The following is a 9,838-nucleotide window of genomic DNA, read 5'->3' on the forward strand; positions in this document are numbered from 1 at the left end:
CAATCAGCTGCCAGTAAGCTCCCAGGGCGCACCAATAGAAAATCACAGCGCGGCACAAACTGGATACACACAAACACAAGGTACGTGCGCACAACCAGCTATAGCAGGCTCAGCCCGGCAGGGCTTTCACACGTTTTCAACAATAAAAGATTTTGGTTTAATTTTTCAACAACTAAAAAGAAGAGCTTTGAAAATCAGTTGAGCCATGGATGTCATAACCTATGAAACGTTCCTAAAATATACTTAAAATAAGCGGTAATGGAAACATATGTAAACGAGAGAAGCATGAAAGGGGGTTTGAAACAAAATGTTCTAGTTCATTTTATAAATGACATCTCATTTGCCAAACAAAACTACCAACTATTATCTGGTTCCAGCTTCTCAAATGTGTTGATTTGCTGTTTCCTGTGTTTTCTGTTCTCCATTAAATATCTTGATCTGAAAGATTATGGAAACTAGTGGTGGGAATGTTAAGACTATGTGGTGACAACAAAATGAAGTGATCAATACAATAAAAATGCATAGACTATTCATCATTTGTTTTTGTTTTTCCTTCGGACCTCTAAACTTAAAAGGGACCCTGTATCTATGCAAATGTATAGGACCATTAAGTTAACTGGGTGATCCGCATCTTTCCCGTGGAGCTCCCTGTCAGTCAGTGTGACATACATCTGGCATGCCGAGGCTTTACAGCACTGTAACTGGGGCCAGGCACTATTTCTGTTCCTCAGCCTAACAGCCTGGGCCTGACCTCGCATGCTCTCTCATTACCATCAACAGCCACAAAGCGCCTCACTCCAAACTCAAAGGCTGACAAAAACGTCATACGAAATGCTGCGTGTGCACATTTTGCTGTTATTCTCAGGCTCCGTGTACGTGCCAGATACTGTGATACACAGAGTACACTGAAAACAAGAATGCATACGTTTTGTTTTAATCCTTATGTCAATGTGTGAATCCTCATAAAAAGGAAATGAATGGGATAGAATAAGTTATCACTCAGATTAATAATAATGCAATGATGAATTATTCAAATCCAGTAAATTTACAAGTGGATATTTCTGAATTTACTTCGTGTTTTTGTAGTACATGATTGCTTATCTGTTTCTGTTTAAATCAGCCGTATGGCGCCCTCTGGTGGTGCAACACAAGAGAGGATCTCACAGGTGAAGAACAGGATTTTACAGGATTCTCTCACTGCATTTTTATTTACTGCTGCAATTCCCGTTCAGCTCCATAACTTCTGCATGCATCCTTTTGTCTCAGATTGTAATGAGTCACACACGAGAGTGAGAGCAGCATCTGAACCTCTTTATAACCCCGAGGCCGAGGTTACTGTTTGTATGTTTCTATTACGACTGAGGCTCTGAGTACTGGTTAGACACTGGCCGATGAGAGATGACAAAACAAAACTTCTACTGTTGAACTTGTTCGCTGAAGTGCAGCGGGAGGCGGACAGGTGGGTGTAGATCCCAAAGGACCAATCACAGTTGGTCATCCAGTCACTACTTATCGGCACCCCCGCCGGCCAGACACTGATTTTGATCTTTCTTGCTCTGAACTGTGGCCCGTCTACAACCACAGCATGGTGAGAGACTCCATTATGAAGAGCCGGTGCTCCAAGTTGGGCCGGGGGGGCATTAGATATTCTCACAGCTGAGTAATTGAGGAGATAATTCTACCTTCAGTGGATCCGAGCGAGAGATCTATTGGCTGTTTAGTCTGAGCACTTACTTGAGAATGTAATGATGCCTCTCTTTATTCTTTCTCTTTAGACGAGCTACACAGATAAAGGAGAGAAGGTAAGATGAAAGCTGCCTGTGATGATGGACAGGAGTCTGTGATGTAGTTTGATGTCAGTTCTGCAGAAGAAGAATGTAGGAACAAATGAATCATCCTCAGCCTCCAGCTAACGGGAGCTTTCAACACGAGTCTTCAGTTGAACTCATCTTTTATACCCGTAGGAGTCTTTCCACTGTTGGATACTTTGTTAAATGTTTTATTTGCAGACGGTGTGATTCTTGCCTTTCAGCACACGAGGGGTCGGTTCATCAAGTTCCATCATGTCACCTTCTGGGTCGGCAACGCCAAACAGGTCAGTGTCCACGCGGCCGTTCACTTTCCTGACACCTGTGACGCGTTCATGAGTTCATCCAACTCTTGCCCGTGTGTCTCCATCGTGCTTGTTTATGCTTTTTACTGGTTAAATAGAAGTTACTCTGTTCTAAAATGTACAGAAACAACTGCCAGTTACGTAATATGGTCTTGTTTCATCTGAAACCTCCGGCCTCTGTGGAAAAGAAATACAAGTACAAAACAAGACATGATGAGTCAGCAGACAATGAATCCACAAGCATTTATTTTATTTTGTATTACAAAATGATCAACTTTTAGCTTTTAAAATGTGAGATTTGGTCCTTTTCTCTGTCAGATATAATAATAAACTTCACATCTTTGGCTTTTGGAGGAGTGAATGTTTCCATATAACGAGCATTTCTTCTACAATCTTCTGACACTTTTAAACAAAGCCATGACTTTGCAGGCAGCTTCGTTCTACAGCGATAAGATGGGCTTCGAGGCGTTGGCCTATAAGGGGCTGGAGACCGGCAGCAGGGAGGTGGTGTCGCATGTCGTCAGGCAGGACAAGGTACGCAGCCAGACGCCTGGTGCAGACTGAACACTGAACACTCAGTACCATGAATCACCCTCTCCTCTCTCACCACAGATCATATTTGTGTTTGAATCTCCGCTAAATCCTGGAAATGAAGGCAAGTTGTCTCAGAACGCGAGCCTGTGTGAAGATAACGTGCAGAGACCGTGACGTGCTGGACGTCCGCGTGTCAACATGCTTTTGTTTTCCCTCAGAGATGGGACAACACTTGGTGAAGCACGGAGACGGAGTCAAAGACATCGCCTTTCAGGTGGAGGACTGCGACTTCTTAATCAAGGTGACGATGACGAGGAGGAAGAATATGACCTGATGAGTTGGGCTCATTATGGCTTAAAACCATCAAAACACACTTATGACATGTATTATGTTTAAATACCACGATGCAAAAGCTGCAATTCTCATTCAAATTGAAAAAATGAAGTGAATGTGATATGTATTATCATGATCTGTGCTCACACTCAGTGTGTGTGTGTGTGTGTGTGTGTGTGTGTGTTGAAATACAAACATGACAGTGTTGATAGTGCAGCTTTAAAGTCTGGTGCCTCATTTGACCTCTTTTCCTGGAGGTCAGAGTGGAGGTTTGAGTAAACTTTCTGTTGACCTCCAGGTGGCTTCAAAGAGACAGAACGACCTCTGACCTTACACAGAAATAAAGAAACGTTAGCCTCATCTAAGCTTCAAGTGTATCACAGCCCGTAATGGGCAGCTGGTCTGTCTTCAGCCACCGGAGGGCTCTAAGAGCCGCTTCCGACAGAACGAATACAAACTGTTGTTAAGCCGAACTTCCCAACTGATCCCAAATCAACTCCACTGACAGACGGCGAGGGAGCGAGGAGCCGTGATCGTGAAGGAGCCGTGGGAGGAGCAGGACGGCCAGGGGAGGGTGAAGTACGCCGTGGTGCAGACGGTACGGAAAGAGTGAAAGCCTCACGTGAACACACACACGCAGGCGGACAGGAAGGATAATGTTGCGTTGATGTTGTCTCCTCAGTATGGAGACACAACACACACACTCATCGAGTACCTCAGTCCCTACAAAGGCCTTTTCCTGCCCGGCTACAAAGAGCCTCTGTTCAGGGATCCTCTGTTACCCACGCTGTGAGTCGCACCTTCACACGCGCTGCAATACAAAAATACACTATTTATTTAAATGTTTTTGAATGACAAAATACCCCTGAAATGTTTCTTTGTTTTTTCTTTATTTGTAGTCCACCGGGAGGTTTAAACTTTATCGATCACATGGTTGGAAACCAGCCAGATGATCACATGGTGCCAATTTCAGACTGGTGAGCCTGTATGAGCACACGTACACACCGCCGGGGCAAAAGGACGAGTAAACACACCAAACACACACCACCTCTCACACACTGGCTCATGTCAGTGCACTCATTCAAAAACAGGCTCCAGTGCATCATTACTCATTAACGTCAGTCTATACAACACAAAAAAGTACAACGCAATCATTTAAATAATAGAAAAAAAGGGATATTTATTGAGCTTATCGTCACAGTTTTTTGGTTTGTGTTCTTCAAATTCCAGGTACCAGAAATGTTTGCTGTTCCATCGGTTCTGGTCAATAGACGACAAGCAGATCCACACGCAGTACAGCTCACTGAGGTCCATCGTGGTCACCAACTACGAAGAGACCATCAAGATGCCCATCAACGAGCCTGCGAGGGGGAAAAAAACATCACAAATCCAGGTGAATTTACAGTGCTGGAGTTAATCACAGTGGAGTATCACAGTAATTAATCACAGGGGTGTATCACAGTGGGTGAACGGCCTCGTGCATTTTAAAACCGCTCTCTCTCTTCACAGGAATACGTGGACTACAATGGGGGAGCAGGTGTTCAGCACATCGCCCTCAACTCTTCAAACATCATCCAATCAGTGAGCCTCCTGCGTTTGCAGCAGATTTCATGTTAATCCACAAACTTTGTCTTCACACACCCCCCATCTCCTCCCCTCATGTACTCCCCCACCCCCTCACACACACACCCCACATCTGCAAGTCAGGGCAAGTTTTGCGATCCTGCTTTTTTGTGGTCGTCTTCAGGTAGTGAACCTTCGCGCCCGGGGGATGGAGTTCCTTGCAGCGCCCGACATGTACTACAGCACACTGCGGGAGAAGCTGAAAACCGCCAAGATCAAGGTGAAGGAGGACCTGGACCGCCTGCAGGTGAGGAGGAGAACCGCTTCAGTGAACCTGGAACTACTGACAGACTTTTCTTTGGTTGCTTCCGTCGAAACAAAACGTTCTGTTTCCTTTTGAAGGAATTGAAAATCCTCGTGGATTTTGATGACAAGGGCTACCTTCTTCAGATCTTCACCAAACCCGTGCAGGACAGACCAACTCTTTTCCTGGAGGTCATTCAGCGGAACAACCACTTTGTGAGTAGCACAAACCGCGGGTGTGTCTGGTGACCTGCTTGTGTCTTGGTGGTGGGGTCCACAGGCCGGCAGTGCTGGCTCTTAACTCTCAGAGGCCGAGTTGGAGCCTCCTGAACACCTGTAAGCAGTGAGAACAGTAGCCCGCTTGTAAAAGATCAGTAAATCCATCACGCGTGGAGATTAAAAGGCTCCCCGCTTCACAGCGACGGGGATCTCTGGGTTGGGTTGCACCCCGTGGCGCCGCATCTATACACCGGCTACCAGGCCTGCGTGTCAGAACAGGCGCATCCTGTCACCCCGCAACATCTCACTCATCCACAGATGTGCACGCAGCGCATGAAAGTGAGGAACTGAACCCGAAACCGCAGCAAAGAATCTCTCAGAGCCACCACCGACGCCTTTGATTATCAACGAAAATATTGAGAGGATTAACTCGCGAACCCCCCCAGAGAATATTCACCCGTCGTGATCCCACATCAGAAGTTGTATTTTTTTTAACGCCCCGACCGGCGTCTGAGAGAGGACCCCCAGAGCCATGACACATGACACAGGAGACGGTAGATCTCGAGGTAATTAGCCATCTGTGTGTGTGTGTGTGTGTGTGTGTGTGTGTTCTCTCTCCAGGGCTTTGGTGCAGGAAACTTCAAGTCTCTCTTTGAGGCCATTGAGAAGGACCAGGAGGCCAGAGGCAACCTCACCGTGCTGACGCCCAGCGGGCAGGCCGAGGCCTTCGACTGATCCTCAGCTGCACGCCAGGAGCTGCACGCCACGAGCTGCACGCCAGGAGCTGCACGCCACGAGCTGCACGCCAGGAGCTGCACGCCACGAGCTGCGAGCGCTGACAATGTGCTCATAGTTGTCTACAGATTGCATGCAGTGTGACTGAATAAAAACACATTTGAAAAAAAGAGAATTTGCTTTTGTCATGATTTCTGTTTCCTGTTTTATTTTGTAGTCTTGTGTCCTCTGGGTGTCTGCACTTCCTGCCCTGGTGATTGTCTGTCTTCCTGGTTCCTGATGGTGTGTGATCTGCTCTGCGTCCTCCGTCAGAACACTAGTGGAAAGATTAAAAAAAGACGCTGACAGTCACATCGAATATAAACGTCTCATCTCCTCCACAGTGACGCGCTTGTTGCTGACGGTGCAAAGCCTCCAACTGCATTGTGGGTCGGGACGACACTGTATCTTCACTTCTATCACTTGCTTCATCTGTAAGATGTCATTGGTTGATGTCTAGATAGTAGATACACATGTTCACGCTTCAAAGTATCTCATTCCTTAACGATCTCATCTCTAAACATTTATTCGTTTTATGTCTTCCAGCTGTTTTTAAATGAGTTTAAAAAGGAAAACAAAAAGCTCAGCTGAGACTTTTTGTATTTTAGGAGATACGAGGGAGTCATGAAGCTGCAGCACACACACACACACACACACACACACACACACACACACACACACACACACGCACACACACACACACACACACACAAACCTTCAAACTGATGTCTAACACACTCAGTTTGTGTTGCAGTCGAGGCCCAAACACTAAAAAGAGACAACGTCATGAAGAGCAGAGCGAGTGTGATGAGACTGAAGCGAGAGCAAGACGTCCAGGGTTTGAGGCCGAGTCAAGACCACCAGGACCAAGACCAGCACCAAGACCAGGAACAAGAACAAGACCAGAACTAAGACCAAGAGCAGAGCAGAGCGAGTGTGATGAGACTGAAACTAGAGCAAGATGTTCAGGGTTTGAGGCCGAGTCAAGACGAAGACCAGGAACATGACCAGGAACAAGACCAGGAACAAGACCAGGACCAGGAACAAGACCAGAACCAAGAGCAGGAACAAGACCAGGACCAGGAACAAGACCAGAACCAAGACTAGGACCAGGATCAAGAGCAGAGCAGACTGAGTGTGATGAGACTGAAACAAGATTAAGACGTTCAGGGTTTGAGGCCGAGTCAAGACGAAGACCTGGAACAAGACCAGGAACTAAGACCAGGAACAAGACCAAGACCAGGACAGAGCTGGTCACTGCACTGACTATAAAATGTGGAATATGCAAACTAAAAGATCCATATTCCCATAAAAAACCTGTCAAATCCTCTTCATGCCGCTCTTGTATTGCCGTAAGTTTACCATGAAAACATGTCTTGATTAGATAATAAAAATACATTTTGTGTGAATATTCCTTCCTGTTCACTGTAAGACGTCTTCTGGTGAAATGGAGCTGCATGGGTTCGCGTCCACAGCAGGTTTATTGGTCTGCATTCATGACAAAAAGGACAACATGTCGGCGTCTGCATGGAGACCAAAAGCACAGCTCTGGTTTATTTACCATGATTTATTTCTCCAGATATTAAACAACGTGGTAACTTTGGCTGTGACACAACACACCTTCTTCTCCTGCACAAACAAAAGCATCATTCTGCACAGAAGGTTTATTTCAAAATAATTTATTTGCATATAATTGGAATGAAGACAGGTTGGTACATCTGTGACGGCACTGCTCAGCTTCCATATAGAAACATTCAGTCTATACAGAAACCTCTTTCAGACCTGGACAAAATGGATAAATATATTAGTAAATAAATATATTAGTGACATGTCACTATATTGAAATGTTCTATTATATATAAAATACAACACTATTTCATTTCTGTTTTATTTGTTTTTTGTTCTCGTTTTGTACACAAAGTATCCAAAATATACTGACGTGTCCCTCAAGGTTCTGCAGGGATTCATTTAATAGAAAAGGCAGTTTTCAGCTCATTATTCTTGGAAAACATCACAAAACAAACACGAAAAAAAACAACAACACAAAGAGAAAGATCTTGAACAGGATGAAACACATCAGATATTCTGTTTCTGGGCTTTAACATAAAAGAAGAACGAATACTATATGTTTTACGTTGTTATTGTTTTATTATAAAACCAGCTGGAGCCAAAGTGCTGCTTGTGATTCAGTCATTTCCATCTCAAGTCTCTGAGAATATTTCGGGGCGCGAACAATAACACGGAAACACTGACGGGACGTGAGGTACGAGGACAACGAGGCTGCAGCGCATCATGTCTGCACGACGGTCCAAAATATTGATTATCCACACATTAATTCTGGCAAGAAACAACTAAAAGGCCACGACAGATGCCCTCATGAGTTCACTGTGTTCAAGATTCTGCCTCTTTGGTTGGGACAGGTAAGAGCTTCGTGTGATTATGAGCACTTCTGCATGAATAAGGCACGTGTGAGGCTTTAGTAAGTGCTACTGGTTACATGGCGATACCCATGATGCTCTTTGTCTGCTAGCAAACTGGATCTGAAGTGAAAGAAAATATCCTTTTCACATTTTCACTGAGGCTTTAAGGGAAAGTCCAGACGTCCTTTAGCTGTGGTGCGAGCTCAGTGTCTCGTTCTGTTGTTTCTAGTGATGACGGTTCAACATTACTGAATGATTCATCTGAATGGAACAAAAACATCTTTAAAATACTGTATCAGCTTTCTGATTGAAGGTGGATCTTCCTCCGAAGTCGCCAAAGCGTTTACCACGACGAGGATGCTTTTTTCTTTCTTTTTTTTTTTTTTACCGATTTCGGTATCATGACTGTAACTAAGATGAATTCTTCCCATTTTTCCAGTGTTTGATTGTTCCTGACACATCCCTCAGGCTCCGCCCATTACAGTTTGAAATCATGGGAAAAGCACGGCGAGCTTCCACGAGCGCTTCGCTCCAGTGACGTCGTCAGAAATTCACTTCCTCTTTCCAGCGGCTGCAACGCGGAAAATGTTTCTGGAGCTTTTCAGTTGCTGGAAGACGACCTGGAGAGCTTTACAGAGGATGATATTACAACGTCGTGATGAATTAGGCTTTAAGGGAGCGGAGGATCCTTCTGATGAGGTGAGGGGGGGGGGGGAAGGGGGCGGGGCTTTGGCACTGAGGTCAAACATGACGTAACCACCGGCGGGGGGAGAAATGATGAGAACAAGACAACAGCTCGTAATGACGACATTATTCAGTCAAACCGGTTCATTATGAAGGGTTGAAATGAAAAATAAAAAATAATAATAATCACGGACCGAACACATAAAACAAACGTGTTGAAAACAGCTGCCATGGTTGAAATAATGACCACGAGGCCCACGCGACGGCTCAGCAGCCTCAGCGAGCGCTCGCCGCCGGAGAGGCCGAGCGGCGAGCGCTCTCTCTCTCTCTCCATCGGGACGGGGCGGCCTCGAGCATCACTGTCTCTGTCGGGTTATGGGGAGCTACGTGGTTGTGACCAAACAAACAAACAAACAAACAAACAACATGACTACAGCAGTACCTTTAGAGAGCCGCCTGCGTGAGGCGCCTTAAGAAATCTGAGCTGAGGTAGGCCGGAGAGAGAAGCGTCTCCCAGCTGAGGAAGACGAAGTGAAGAGCAAGTACCTCTAAAAACACGGCGAGTCGCAGAGATGGAGTCTCACTTCACGAGGGCTCGACCCCCGGAGCGAGGAGCGCTCACTCGGACTTTTCTTTCTACAGCGGACGAGAAACAGAACGGACTCGAGAGTCGTTTCCCCGCGGCGACGCACAAACATTCAATATATTTTCATGTACAACATTATGAAGGGTTTCGGGTTAAAACATATTCGTTTCAGCGTCATTAAATCACTTGTGGTTTCCATGTGAGCTGGCAGTCCCGGAGGGGGGAAGCTGGGAACCGTCCGGTGGGGAAAAAAGGCTTCGCTGGTGGAATTAAGTGGAAGACGAGAGCGTGAGAGCCGGCGGGGCGCGG

The 9,838-nt window shown here is 45.8% G+C and overlaps 1 protein-coding gene across 1 annotated transcript; it reads left to right on the plus strand.

The window, feature by feature from the left end:
- Positions 1-2,551: 2,551 nt before the first annotated feature.
- On the plus strand, positions 2,552-5,961 carry hpda (4-hydroxyphenylpyruvate dioxygenase a). Its single transcript, XM_068601143.1, has 11 exons — positions 2,552-2,647; positions 2,726-2,768; positions 2,866-2,948; positions 3,489-3,578; positions 3,663-3,769; positions 3,880-3,957; positions 4,211-4,373; positions 4,490-4,561; positions 4,728-4,850; positions 4,946-5,062; positions 5,687-5,961. Exons 1-11 carry the CDS (start codon positions 2,567-2,569, stop codon positions 5,798-5,800), a joined length of 1,071 nt encoding a protein of 356 aa, XP_068457244.1. The 5' UTR covers positions 2,552-2,566; the 3' UTR covers positions 5,801-5,961.
- The last annotated feature ends 3,877 nt before the right edge of the window (positions 5,962-9,838 follow it).

This window comes from Clinocottus analis, unplaced genomic scaffold (genome assembly GCF_023055335.1).
Source record: "Clinocottus analis isolate CAN_PGR_092001 unplaced genomic scaffold, fCliAna1.0.p SCAF_5, whole genome shotgun sequence".
NCBI lineage: Eukaryota > Metazoa > Chordata > Actinopteri > Perciformes > Cottidae > Clinocottus > Clinocottus analis.

What these genes read in the sequence shown, in the direction of transcription:
- hpda (XM_068601143.1), top strand. Translation starts at nt 2,567, where the DNA reads ATGGGCTTCGAGGCGTTGGCCTATAAGGGGCTGGAGACCGGCAGCAGG. An exon ending in GATCCTCTGTTACCCACGCT is followed by an intron (nt 3,770 to 3,879) that starts GTGAGTCGCACC and finishes CTTTATTTGTAG; the next exon opens with TCCACCGGGAGGTTTAAACT. An exon ending in AAAAAACATCACAAATCCAG is followed by an intron (nt 4,374 to 4,489) that starts GTGAATTTACAG and finishes CTCTCTTCACAG; the next exon opens with GAATACGTGGACTACAATGG.